Genomic DNA, 14,227 nt, shown 5'->3' with positions numbered 1-14,227 from the left:
CAGAAAAGCTAGGAGAAGAACAAGAAAGATGTAAGTTTCTAGGACTAAATCAATTGGATTATACTCTAAATGTGTTTGTTTAAGTCTCAGGAAAATCCTCCCAAAACTTGAAGTCAAACGGAGAAAGAATGAAGGAAAAATTACTTTGTGTGTTGTTGGCTGGTGCACAGGACAGTGAATAGTGACTCTGTCCGGTGCACAGAACAGTGAATAGTAACTCTGTCCGGTGCATAGGACAGTGAATAGTGACTTGTCCGATGCACATGACAGTGAATAGTGTTGTGTCCAGTGCACAGGACAGTGAATAGTGACCTGTCCGGTGCATAGGACGGTGAATAGTAACCTGTCCGGTGCACCAACGGGTAGCTGTTCCAGAGAAGGAAACTGTCAATCAGGTCCGTTACTGTTCACTATCCGGTGCGCCACCGGACAGTCCGGTGCACCCGCAACCAGGGAAGGCTGGGAGCTTCCAAATGAAGCTCCAACGGCTCCTAGGCCCTTTGGGGCTATAAAAGGGACCCCTAGGCGCCTCAAACAAGTACACAAGTGCAGCCAACAAGTCCATACATCATTTGGATCAATTCTTTATCTCCCTCTCTTGTGTATCTCTCTAGTTTGTGTAGAGGCGAAGTTATAAGCCTTTAGAGAGAGGGGAAGTGCTGCTGAGATCTAGAGCTAAATCTTGAGCGCATTGTTACTCTTTCGGAGTGCTGTCGAGAAGATTGTAAGCAGCCACGACATCGTTGTAACTGATATCAACATAGTGGAAGGCTCTATCTGTCGCACTGACAGATCTGAGCAAACGAAGGAAGGAGTTGAAATAGACTCCAAGCCAAGGTGTGGCTAACTCCAACGAGGACTAGGCAAGCATTTCAGGCTTGGCCGAACCTCGGGATAAATCCCTGTGTTTGTGTGCTCTGCTCTGTGATGTGTGCTGTTTCTCTGTCTTATTTGTTGTTTATACTTGCACTTCAATATTTATATGTGGTTCAAGCTGTCTTCGAAGTGCAGGGTATTTTAAGACAGGAACTTCTATTCCGCTACAACCTACTCGAAGGGTCTTTCATTCCACTGCGATCCAACCTTCGAGTAGAGTAAGAATTTCCAGTTTTAAAGTGATAATTATTATCCGCCTATTCACCCCCCCTCTAGGCGACATCTAGATCCTATTCCCGGGCATAGGGAACTTTCAAGGCAGCCTTGGGTGGAGATCGGCCCCTGGTTGATCCCCACCACCTAGCTCGTCTGTCTTGACGTTAGACAGACACTTCATGAATCGAGAATCCTCTTCTCCATCCCATTGCCGCGCTAGAGCATGCTCACCTCGCGAAATGTTTTTCTACTATTCGTTTGATATCTTAATTAATTGCCTATAGCACACCTCGCCTGTAGCACAACATTGTCATCCTTCCCTTTCGTGCGTCGCTCTGTCGTTCTCCGCACGAGCGAAGGGTGAACCCGCTCGCACGGGCAAGGCGATGAGGGCACAAGGATGCGACCAACCGAGGGCGATGCGGCACAGGGCGAGCATGCTGGATGTGGACCACGTGCGACATGTTGCTCATGCCTCGTGCCCGTAGCTAGTGCTAGTAACATGGGCTAGGCTTTTTGAGCCAGCATGAGCACGGTCCAGAAATAAGAGCTCAATGCATGGCCCGACACAATGTGGTATAGATCGGGCTAGCACGGCTCGAAGATAGGCCTTGGTCGAGCCTCAAATTTCGGACTGTTGGGCTCTAGCACGACCCACACATATGAGCCAGGCTTGAGCCAACCCGACCCGAAGAAGAAGGCTCGACGTGCTTTAGGACCAAGTTGGGCCACTATTTGTACTCTTTAGGTTGTCATGGCACAACCCGAAAGTTTTTTGGGCCTTCTCGGCCCGAGCCTGTTTGTCCCGAAGCACGATAGGTCCGGACCATGTCAGCCCGGCCCAATTCCTAGCACTATTTGTGGCCTTTTCAGCCACATTCTATGCTATAGAGGGTGAGTGCACAGTGGTGATGCTCGCTCTATCGCAGGAACCCTTCAGCATACCAAGGTCATTCGCGTAAACGGAGTTAAATCTACAACAATATAATCTTACTAAATCACTTATAACAAACATAAATAATAGTTTAGAGTAGGATTATATTAAAACATTACAGTAGTATTATATTAAAACATCGATGAATGACAAAATCATAAAATATATAATAAAATTATACTATATATATATATATATATTAAATTTAGGAGAGGTGTAGAGGAACTCTATGGACTTTATGAACGATAGGGCATTGAAGCCCCTACCGCTCCACCACTAGATCCTGTCAATGAGTCTGAGGCTTCCTATGGCAGCCGTCCAAGCTAGCATGCACGCCACTGAAGAGTCATATAAAAAAAATCTGTATCAGCTCTTTAACCAATAATAATTTAAGTGTCAATATCTGTTTTACCGGTCATGTCCTCGTAGAATGCATTAGTACACGTTGGTGTCGTCAATAGATATTGTTCCAGCCCTATTCCTACTTCACCTAGTGCTAAAAATAGAGAGGAGTGTTGTTCATAGCGCCATAAACTTTAAAGAGAGAAGGTACTGTCTACTGTCCAATCTTTTCTATAATATATTGAAGATTTTACTCATCTAAGTATCTAAGTGTGAGAAAAGCTTAGCATATGTTCATTCTCTTATATAGCATTGTTGAAATAATTACTTGCTTTGTTTAGATTTTTGGAATTATATGGTTGATTGTATAATTTAGGAGAAAAAGAGTTCATCCTCATTAAATTGTCTTATGATGGTTATCCACTTGATGGTATCTACTTAGTAGCTTCAGTATCTTACCTTCACTCATTCAGACATTACCTACGTGATTCATGAAATATATCTCTTCATACATGATTCTCATGAACCTTATCTGGCTCTCGTGAACCTCATCTAGATCTGATGAAACATTCTTCGCTATATTAAAGGTACTTTGATCTAGTGGCCTACTGTAATCATGCTAATTGGATATGTTGTCTAGTGACTCATCGCTCTTCGAGTATTGCAGTGTTTTTGGAGGAAACCTAGTATCTTGATCGTCCAAGCGATAGTCCAGCCGAACAATTCTAACCGTACAACTGTGGCAACATCTAAAAACTAGGGTAAAAAATCTGTATATCCCAGATGCAAACACACTCTTTTACAGCCACTCACATACACCACTTGAAGGTCCACAAAAACAGATCAAAATTTATAACTTAATCCAATAGTAATTTGTTTTTCTTCTATTTAGGGCTTGTTTGCTTTCCTCTCAATCCATATGGATTTGATGAGATTTGATAGATTTAAATCTCGAACAAGTTAAAATCCTTCATATTTTTTCCAATCTCATCAAATCCACATGGGACAAGAATAACCGAATAAGCCCTTATATGGACCACGAGGTGGTGGATGTTAGAGGCTGTAAGAGGATCACGGAGAGATTAGAGGCTCTCAATCCACTCCAATCTCTCTGTGATACCTAGTCACCAAATCAGTCATAAAAGGGATTCTTTGCATTCCGGATGCAAAGAATTTTTTTCCTAAAAACTACCCCTGTTATGCAGAGCTAGACCAACTCATATTCACGCTCGCATCCGTGTTTAACATAAACTAGTACCAATCAAAAACATCCCCAAGATCATCATCACCACCATCATTTCCAAGATCACGCTCTTCTTCCACATCATCCATCTGTTCGCCATGCTCTTCTTCCACATCGGCCATCTGTACGTCATGCTCTTCGTTCAACCAATTTGAACTATTTTCCTCCTCGTTTAAATCATCCAGTACATTCTAGAAACGAAGAAAATATGTTATAAATCTAATCAGATAAAATTAACATAATGTATGTCTTCAAGAAATACCTCATTTCCAGGGCCTCTTTCACTTGATGCACCATCTTGTTTTGTGTACTTTTAATATCTGGCAGCACAACATCTTCAATGTTCAGCTGCTTAATTACCTTTTTGAAATACAAACTATCTGCATACATAAGTGAAACTGGTAAATGACAAGCACTGACCTAAATGAGAGATCAGAAAAAAATGCAGGTTGACCCACTAATTAAGCGACATCTCACCTCCTGAGCGATGAACTATAGCATCATGGACTAGCAATGGATTTTTTCTCTCCTCAGATTTAAATTTCTGCCGCACCTGATGGCGAGTCTTATCAGGGAATAATTGTTGTATCATTGCAAAATCGCTACCAAATTGTCGAAGACCCTGGTCCAAAATTAATACAATAACATCTTAGCAGAAGAACAAAGATCATATGAAATTATATATAGCATTCCAAGCGCTTAATTTCTAAAGAAAAATAAACCTCATAAAAGAATTCGGTATCTGATTTTGACCATTTTCCCCGGGCTGGTTTGTTCATGTAGCCATGTAGGAATGGTAGTTCAATTTTGTTGCATTTTGTACATGCTCCTCTGTTATATCGTTGTCAAAGAACCTAGCTTCCTCATCTCTGTAGCCCAAATCATCCATATCATCTAGTTGAAAGTTTCTGTGCATAAGATAACATATTAATGAAAGAATCGAATAAATGCAAATAAAAAAATGAAACCATAGTACCCATTGTTTAAACCTTTAAAATTTTAAATTTTGATCAAGGATGTCTTAGATATTTGAATCTTCAACTTAAATTCAGACAAACCAATCAGCCATTTAAAAAATCATGGCTTTTGGGCTGCATTTCCAGGTGTTAAAATAAAATGTCAGGGATGGAATACATAACACAAAGGGGCTTTTAAGCTGCAAAACCAATCAAAAGTTGATTTTGGAAGGGTCTTGGCTATTCAACAGGTGTATATGAAATGAAATGCCGAGAATGAAATCAATAGCACTAGCAGAGTATGATAGGCTTTGATGCAGTCCAAAAATCTAAAGGATGCCAAAAATGACTCTGGATCCAGCAAGAGCAACATCAATGTCATCTTGAAATAACTTATACTCTATATATCTAAATGCATAGCAAAAGCTATGAATCTAGAAAAGCCAGAATATCATAATTTAGAACGATTGAGAGTATGGAATACCAAAATATACCCTTACAAAAAAAATTAGATATCTAAACACGCTATCAAAAATATTTTGCTAGATGACATATTTGGATGGAAAATTGGAAAGTAGGGAGTGGTACACTGGTCCAATATGTTCATTTATGCCCAACCAAACGTCCCAAGTCTAATTTGGTTAGATAATAACATGCATAGAGAAATAGAAGAAAAAAAGAAGTATACCTTGTATTAGAGGATGGCCCGGATGGAATCCCTTTTGGCTGAAATCATCAAGAAAATCATTAGAATTAGCCAAAAAAGCAAATATAACAACAAAATGTTGGATTGTGACAAAACCTAACCATAACCAGGGTTGGAGTTGTATTGATAGATTAGAGTACTTGGGCCTGGCCCATTACAAAGGGATAGTCTAACACCCCCGCAGTCACAACTCTGTCCTGTACAGATGTTGAGACTGAATCGAAATTCTAAAAATACACTCGTCGGTAGCCCATTTGTGAAGATGTCGGCGAACTAGAGCATGGTGGGGACACTAAGAACCCGAACGTCACCGGCAGCGACACGCTCGCGGACGAAGTGCAGGTCGTTCTCCACGTGCTTCGTGCGCTGATGTTGCACGGCATTGGTGGAGAGATAGACCGCGCTGACGTTGTCGCAGTAAACAAGGGTGGCGCGCTGAAGGGGACTGTTGAGCTCGTGGAGGAGCTGGCGTAGCCAGGAGGCCTCTGCCACGCCGTTGGCCACGACACGGTACTCGGCCTCAGCGCTGGAGCAGGAGACGACGGGCTGTCGCTTGGCAGCCCAAGAAACGAGGTTGGCGCCCAGGAACACGGCGTAACCGGAGGTGGACCGGCGCGTATCGGGACAGCCAGCCCAGTCAGCGTCGGTGTATACCACAAGCTCCAACATCGGGAATGGTCGGAGTAGGAGACCGTGGTCGAGGGAGCCGCGGAGGTAGCGCAGTATCCGCTTGTGAGCGGTAAAGTGGGGCTCCCGCCGAGTGTGCATATGCAGGCACACCTGCTGGACGACGTAGGCGATGTCTGGCCTGGAGAAGGTGAGGTACTGGAGGGCGCCGGTCAGGCTGCGGTAGGATGTCGCGTCGGCGACCGGAGGCCCGTCGTCCTCAGAGAGCTTAGCTAGAGTGTCGACAGGCGTGGAGCAGGGGTTGTAGTCAGACATGTCAGCCCGCTTCAGGATGTCGATGGCGTACTAGCGCTGGTGGGGGAAGAGACCCTGAGGCCGGCGCTCGGCGGTGATGCCGAGGAAGTGGTGGAGGAGCCCCAGGTCCTTCATCGCGAACTCCCGCTGAAGGGCGACGATCGTGCGCTGTAGAAGGTCGGCGTTTGAGGCCGTGAGCACAATGTCGTCAACGTAGAGTAGGAGGTAGACGGGGTCGTTGTCGCGCCGGTAGATGAACAGGGACGTGTCCGACTTGGCCTCGACGAAGCCGATGGAGGCCAAGTAGGAGGCGAAGCGGCTGTACCATGCCCACGGCACCTGCTTGAGTCCATACAGGGACCGGTTCAGCCGGCAGACCAGATCCGGACGATCGGCATCGACGAAACTGGTGGGCTGGCAGCAGTAGATAGTCTCCATCAGAGTGTCGTGGAGGAATGCATTCTTGACGTCGAGCTGATGGATCGCCCAGTGGCGTGGCCGCGACGGTGGTAGACGAGCGTAGGGTCGGCGAAGCGAGCCGAGGTCAACGGGGCCGCGCGTGGCACAGGAGTAGTCGACGGGGCCGCGCGTGGCGCAGGCAGGGTCGACGGAGTCGCGCAAGGCGCGGGAGGGGTCGACAGGGCCGTGCGAGGCGCAGGCAGGAACGACGGGGCCGCGGGAGGCGCGTGAACGAGCGCAAACGGTGGGGTCGTGGCCGCACGAGGTGCAGGCAACAGCGCAAGACGAGGCACTGGGGTGGGGGGTAACCGGATCGGACTCGAGGAGGGAGTCGAGATTGGTGGGTGAGGTGGAGCCAGCAAGGGGAAACACATCTTCGTCGAAGACGACATGACGAGAGATGATGATGTGGTGGGAGGTGAGGTCCAGACACTGATACCCCTTGTGGTCAGGGGAGTAGCCGAGAAAGAGGCAGCGAGTGGAGCGAGGATAAAGCTTGTGAGGGGCGGTAGCAGAAGTGTTAGGGTAGCAGGCACAGCCGAACACACGGAGGTGGTCATAGGAAGGGGTTGTGTCGTGCATGGCGAAGTGGGGGGTAGGGTGGCTCGTCGCCTTCGAGGGAAGGCAGTTGAGGAGATGTGTGGCGGTATGCAGGGCCTCTGCCCAGTAGGTGGCAGGGAGGGACGCCTGGAAAAGAAGGCAGCAGATCATATTAGTGGTGGTGCGGATCATGCGTTCGGCACGGTCGTTTTGTGTGGAGGTGTAGGGGCACGAGAGACGCAACTGGACGCCATGAGTGAGAAAAAAAGAACGAGCGGCGTGGTTATTGAACTCGCGGCCATTGTCACACTATAAGGTACAGACCGAGCGACGAAACTGGGTGGAAACCCAAGCTAAGAATTGGGTGAGGGTGGGGAGCGTATCAGACTTCAACCGAAGAGGAAAAGTCCAAAGAAAATGGGAATAATCATCCAAAATCACCAAATAGTATTTGTATCCAAAAATGCTGAGTACAGGGGAGGTCCAGAGATCATAATGGATCAAATCAAAAGCCTGCTCAGCGCGAGAACTAGAAATACTAAATGGGGGACGAGTATGGCGGCCTAACTGATAAGCATGACAGAGGCCCTCAAAACGTCCCCTACTACATGAAGGGTGTAAACTGCTAGTGAGCTTGGTCATGACGTCGGGTCCTGGATGGCCGAGACGACGATGCCACATGGTGGAGGTGGTGGAGACCAGGACAGGAGGTGGAGAGGCGCCGGTGGAAGAATGCTGAAACGTGTAGAGCGGCCCCGAGCTGTCACAGCGGGCGAGAGGGGTCCTGGTGGCCATATCCTTCACAAAAAAACCAGAGGGGTCAAACTCGATGGAACAAGAGTTGTCGGTGGTGAACCGACGAACAAAGAGAAGATTATGAGTAATGTGAGGAGCTACGAGAACGTCGTTGAGGTAGAACGGCCTAGGGAGAACCGAGACACCTACTGAGGTGACTGGCAGAGTGGAGCCGTTCCCAATAACGATCGAGGAGGGATGAGGGGAACGAAGGGGATGGGAGTGAGAGAGCGTGCCTGCGGAGGGAGTGGTGTGGTAGGAGGCACCAGAGGCGATCACCCAGTCGGAGGGAGGAGGGGTCATCGCTATGGTGCTTAAAGTGGCGGCGAGGGAGGCATTGTCCCAGCCTCCAGCCAGCAGGGACCAAGACGTCGAGGTGGGGTTCCCCAAGGGCAGGAGATGGGGCGGAGCCGGAGGTGCAGCGGGCACGCCATATGAAGGCGTCGGAGACACGCCATAGGGAGGCGCAGTAAGGAGGGACGACGCCTAGGGGCGAGAGGCATTCGGGGTCTAGCCCAGCCACATGGTGATGGTCCCGGTCTAGGGATTGTAGAAAGACGGCCACGCCTGGCCGCCACCCTGGTCGGAGGGACCACCACGAGAGGAGCCGCCACCCCCACGGCTGCCCTTGCGGGAGCGACGACCTCCGTCGGCGGCGGCCGTCTGACGAGGGGCCGCGAGGACGATATGTGTGGTGCGGGTAGAGGCCCCAGTCGACGGGAGGCGAGTGGCCTGGCCCCCCGGGGGGGCGCTGTAGAGCGCCGGGGCTGGAGCTTCAGACGCCATGGTGAGCTCCTCAAGGAGAAGCTTGTTCCTCGCGGCCTGAAGTGGGAAAGGGGACGATCCTCTTGATGAGAGCCTTCAGGTGGCCATAGCGAGGGCTGAGACCGCGCAGAAGGTTCAACACCAGGGTCCTGTCGGTGACAGGCTCGCCGAGGTCGCGGAGAGAGTCCGCCATGCCCTTCATCTGGCAGCAGTACTCGTCCACGGAAGGGTCCCCCTGAGAGAACATGTGGAACTAGGCGTCGAGGTGGAGTGCCCGCGCATCCCGGTTCCCGAGGAACTGGTCCTCGAGAGCGAGCCACGCCTGACGAGCAGTGTCCGCCTGGTCACGGATGATGTCCTGGAGCTCGACGGTAATGGTCCCGTGAAGCCACGAGAGGACCACGGTGTCCATCTGAGCCCACGATGATAACGGCTGGGTGACGAGGTCGTCGAGGACGTGGTCGGCGAGGGCGAACTGTCGTAGCATGAGGAGCACCTGCCCGCGCCAGCGAGAGTAGTTGGAGGACGCCGGGTCCAACAGAACGGACACGAAGGACCGTATGTTGTGAACCCCAGCGGCCTGGGCGTGAAGGGCGGCGATGGTGTCGGCGTCAAGACCGGAGGCATGAGGAGACTCAGGTGGCACCGGAGACGGCACGACCGGGGGTGGTGGTGTGTCACGGCCAAGAAGGAGACGCTGGACGTTGGCCAACTGAGTGGTCAGGGCATGACCCATAGCATGCTCCTCCTCCCAGGCGAGGGACGCAACGCGATGACGCTCCTGAGAAGCGGCCACAACGGCCTGGATGGTGGCGAGGACGGAGACCAACGCGGAGTCGGTGGAAGGCACCGTGGGGGCCCAGGTGACATCAGCGATGGGCTGGCGATTTGTGGGGAAGCCAGGGGGCGGCTGCCGGGAGAAGCGGGCCGGTGAGAGCAGGCCGGACTCCACGGTGGTGGTGAGCGCGCCGGTGCACATCGGGTATCCCGGCAGGCCGAGCCCGTAGGGGAGAGGGCCGGCGGTGGTGCGAGCCGCAGCGGTGGCACTGGTCTACGTGGTCGTGTCGAGAACACTGGACGGTTCGGTGGCAGCTGCCGCGGCGGCCTGCAGGGCAGCTGCAGTAGCGGTGGCAGCGGTGGTGGGGTCCATCGCAGGGGTGCCGGTGGCGTCGGGGAGCCAACGGCAGGACACGGCCGCGCGCAGAGGACGACCGGCGGCGAGCTGGGCTGGCTGGCGGTCGGACTGGTGAGCAAAGAGGATGTGGCGGCGGCCAGGGGCTGGCTAGGCGGGCGGGCGGCGGCCGAAGGAAAGGGCAGCGGCGGCGCGGCCAGGGGATGGCTGGGCGGGCAGCGGCCGGAGGGAAGGGGAGGGAGGGAGGGAGCAGCGGCGGCCGGCTTGGGGAGGGAGGGAACAGCGGCGGCCGGCGGGGGAGGGAGCAGAGGCGGCGGCCAGGGGCTGGGTGGTGGCCGGCTGGGGGAGGGAGAGAGTTTAGGGTTTAGGATGGCTCTGGTACCATGTTGGATTGTGACAAAACCTAACCCTAACCAGGGTTAGAGTTGTATTGATAGATTAGAGTACTTGGGCCTGGCCCATTAAAAGGGATAGTGTAACATAAAATTTGCCACAAAACTCACATCAACACGCTCTCTAGCTTCTTGTAACAACCTGAGATGTGATGCACAAAGCTTCATGGGTTTTATCTGCTCACGAGGTGTTTCCAGTAAAGCCTTAACCTCTAAAACAATAGATACCCAAGATACAAGAGTGAAAACTCACATTATCCAAAAGTGAAGATTGATTTTTTATGAGCCACTAACCTTTTGGTATCCTCTGACGTATTCTTTGGGTTAGCTTCTTCTCAGGCTTCTCTGTCGATTCATCCTTCAAGGTCCGTTTGCGGCCCCGTGAAGACACCTTGCTTTTATTTTTTTGAACTTTCTGTTGCTGTGACTCTTCTACACCACCCCTTGACTTTTTCCTAGCCTTATGCTTATTACCAGTAGTGTAATGATCACCAGTATCGTTATCTTCTTCAGCTAATGAAGGTTCAACACAGTCTTCACCAAAATAATCATCAACAGTGTGATTAGGTGTCCCAACTTTTTGCACCTTTTTCTTGCAACGTCGTTTCATAGATGATGCTCTTTCTCCAACATCTGACTTTGGTTGTTGTTGAACAGCATGATCTAGTGGCTCCCGCTCATGGTCCTGCTCATTTGAATATTGGTCCTTGGTAATAGAATGCTGAAAGAAAGGGGAAAAGAAAGAGATTAAGGAGAAACCTTGTAGTAGCCATGTAAATATAGATCATTACATCTTCTAAGCAGAATTATACTGACCTTTTCAGCGATATGACGAGATGAGTTACTTAAATTTTCATCAGTCAATTTGTCACTACAGGAATCGCCGATGTTACCCATCTCAGAATTGGTATCTATAGGGCTAGCTATCCCAGAAGCATCCGATAGAGCAAAAGATACAGATTTTGATTTTCCCTTTTCTCTTCCTACAGTATGTTGAGACTTAAAGTAAATACAACTGTAATAAATGGAAATTTCAGTGAGTAAAATAGGGTTTAGGGTTCGTTAAATATTTCGGTAGCAAGTGAAGGAAACTACAAACCGTTAGTTTAGACCTCAAAAAACTGTTTCAGCAAACACCACTTGTGTCTAAAAACAGCTCAGATACACAAATTGCAGCTTTAAAATAGCATTAAATCATTGACCTGATCATCTGTGCACAAACACAAGCCTGCATGACAGAGCTCAAAGCTCATACTCAAGTATTATTGTGACAATATCACACATCTAACAAAAGTAATTTCAATACCATTTAATCTAGTGAAATGTTTGTCCACAAAAAATAGCCCACAAATAGTCAAATGTAAACAACAATGAGGTCATCCGCACTGCAATTGTTCAAAGTAAAGAACACACAGTACATCGAAAGAAAGAAGTTTCACCTGTAAAACCTGTACCTGGGACTTCGCCAAACATTGATTGAGTACCATCAATAGGAGGATTAATTGGTTCATTGTGATTGTCTAAATTAACATCAGCATGCCACTTGGTTTCTTGATCTTTAGGTTCTTTGTACATGTCATTGTTGCTGTCACAAACTCCAACTATTGGAGCAACAGCAACAACATTAATTTTAATCGCAGCAACCTGGGATGAAGCCTTCCCGAGATTTGGTTGCAAATCAGAATGAAACTTAGCTATTGTTTCCTCTTGGACTGACTCCTCAAGGAGATTGTCGAGGTTAGCTAAATTGCAACCTTTACTATTATCAGTTGCTAATAATCCTTCAGAATCTAGGATCTGCAAAGATCCTGTACCTGATCGCCATGGAGCCTTGTCTGAATATTATTGCCCTTTCCATTTTGTGTAACCACATCTACAGTGGAAGTTTCCACCTTTTGGTTAGTCTTCCGAGATTTGGCTATTTCCTTAAGGGGCTTCTGAAAGTCGCCTAGAGGGGGTGGATAGGCGGAACCTGAAAATTAAAATTTTATCCCCCAACTAGATCCCTTGATTAGTGGTTAGAACAAGATATACAATTATCGGAGTATGAAAACTAAGTTCTTGCTTGTAAAGAGTATTGCTCTTAAATAATGCGGAATTGATAAATCAATACTACTAACAAGTCTATGAGAATAAAGCAAGAAGGCTTAGATGAGAAGAGTAATGCCACGAGTTCTTTCTTGCAATGTGTTGCTTCACTAAATGAGAATTTAACTTAAAGCAACACCAAATAAGGTTAGCAAAGAATAGTGCAAGAAAAACTTAGAGTGAGGGAAAACAAACAAATCACAAGCAATAAACACAATGGACACGGGTGATTTGTTTTACCGAGGTTCGGCCCTCGAAGGCCTAGTCCACGTTGAGGAGTCCACTAAGGACGGGTCTTTTTCAACCCTTTCCCTCTCTCCACCGATCACTCAAGATCGGCGAGCTCTTTTCTTCTCAAGGATCACTTAAGACCCCACAAGGATCACCACACTCTTTGGTGTCTCTTGCTAGCTTTTACAAGCCTCCAAAACTTTGGAGGAAGTTCAATGAGAGTCAAAACTCCACGCACAAATGATCACAAGATGTAGTGCTCACTAACTCCCAATAATTCTCACAAGGCACTCTTGCTAAAATCACACTAGAGGCTTTCTTTTGCTAGCTCTCTTTTGTGGCACTTGTGTTGGTTGTAGTGGCCTAAATCTTGCGCATAGGATGGATCAATGAATATATGTGGTTGGGAGGGCTTGAGTATGTCAACTAGATGACTTGGAATGTTGCTTGGGCTCCCTCTCTTTGAAGTGGCCGGTTGGGGTGGTATTTATAGCCACCAACCAAATTGTAGCCGTTGGAGAAGGCTGCTGGCAATGGGCGCACCGGACAGTCCGGTGCGCCACCGGACAGTGTCTGGTGCGCCGCCACATCACCCTGTCGTTAGGTCTCTGAGCTGGTCGACCGTTGGAGACTTTGTACTCATGTGGCACCGGACAGTCTGGTGCCCCTCTGACCGCTACTCTGACTTCTACCGCGGCACTGTTCATCCGTCAGAGTCGACCGTTGCGCGTAGATAGCCGTTGCTCCGCTGGTGCACCAGACAGTCCGGTGGTGCACCGGACACTGTCTGGTGACTCACCGGACAGTCCGGTGAATTATAGCGGAGCTGCGTCTAGGAAACCCGAAGGTGAAGAGTTCAAGCTGATTCACCCTGGTACACCGGACACTGTCCGGTGGCACACCGGACTGTCCGGTGCGCCAGACCAGGGCAGCCTTCGGTTTCCTTTTGCTCCTTTCTTTTGAGACCTAACTTGTTCTTTTGATTGGTTTGTGTTGAACCTTTTGCACCTGTAGAATGTATAATCTTGAACAAACTAGTTAGTCCAATTATTTGTGTTGGGCCATTCAACCACCAAAATCAATTAGGAAAAGGTTTGACCCTATTTCCCTTTCAGCTTCGTTTGCACCTTTGGTTGGAACTTTGTAACTCTTTCCTCTTCAATTTGCACATCACACATGTCCCCAAATTCAACTATATCATCAATAGCCTTGCTACATGAACTGTTAGGTGGGACGTTGATATCTGAAACCACCAAGTTTTCTTGGTGTGTAGCTAACTTAGAAGGATCATCATTGTGCTCACCATATTGAGAAGTCCTATCTGCAGCAGAAGCACCAGACAGAGAAGGGGTCGTGGGCGCCGCAATAATCAGGGGAAGAGAGGCTCCTCCAGAAGAAGGGGTCGTGGTCGTACCGGAAGCACATGCAAACTTCTCGTCTCAGGGGAAGAGAGGCTCCTCCAGAGGAAGGGGTGGTGGGCGCCGCAATAATCAGGGGCCGACAAGGGGAACTTTTAAGAAGCAGGCACAGAATGGCAGCGGCAGTAGCAACAACAATGGTCGTGGTAAAGGCAAAGGCAAAGGCAAAGGCAAAAGCAACCCCTAGCAGGGCGATGCAAGTGTCTCAAAGCA

The 14,227-nt window shown here is 48.9% G+C and overlaps 1 protein-coding gene and 1 long non-coding RNA gene across 2 annotated transcripts; both read right to left on the bottom strand.

Moving 5' to 3' along the window:
* Positions 1-3,548: 3,548 nt before the first annotated feature.
* On the bottom strand, positions 3,549-3,991 carry LOC118472090 (uncharacterized). The gene is made up of 2 exons (XR_004849655.1): positions 3,874-3,991; positions 3,549-3,802 (listed from the first exon to the last, which is right to left on the bottom strand). It is a non-coding gene; the product is annotated as an uncharacterized lncRNA (long non-coding RNA).
* A 347-nt stretch (positions 3,992-4,338) lies between these two features.
* Positions 4,339-12,102, bottom strand: LOC103627513 (G patch domain-containing protein 4). The gene is made up of 7 exons (XM_020538235.2): positions 12,092-12,102; positions 11,732-11,862; positions 11,094-11,260; positions 10,572-10,998; positions 10,389-10,489; positions 5,256-5,293; positions 4,339-4,519 (listed from the first exon to the last, which is right to left on the bottom strand). Exons 1-7 carry the CDS (start codon positions 12,100-12,102, stop codon positions 4,387-4,389), a joined length of 1,008 nt encoding a protein of 335 aa, XP_020393824.1. The 3' UTR covers positions 4,339-4,386.
* Positions 12,103-14,227: the final 2,125 nt, after the last annotated feature.

Source organism: Zea mays, chromosome 5 (assembly GCF_902167145.1).
Source record: "Zea mays cultivar B73 chromosome 5, Zm-B73-REFERENCE-NAM-5.0, whole genome shotgun sequence".
Classification (NCBI taxonomy): Eukaryota; Viridiplantae; Streptophyta; class Magnoliopsida; order Poales; family Poaceae; genus Zea; species Zea mays.
The sequence above is the reverse complement of the archived record's forward strand: the minus strand, read 5'-3'. Positions and strand labels throughout refer to the sequence as shown.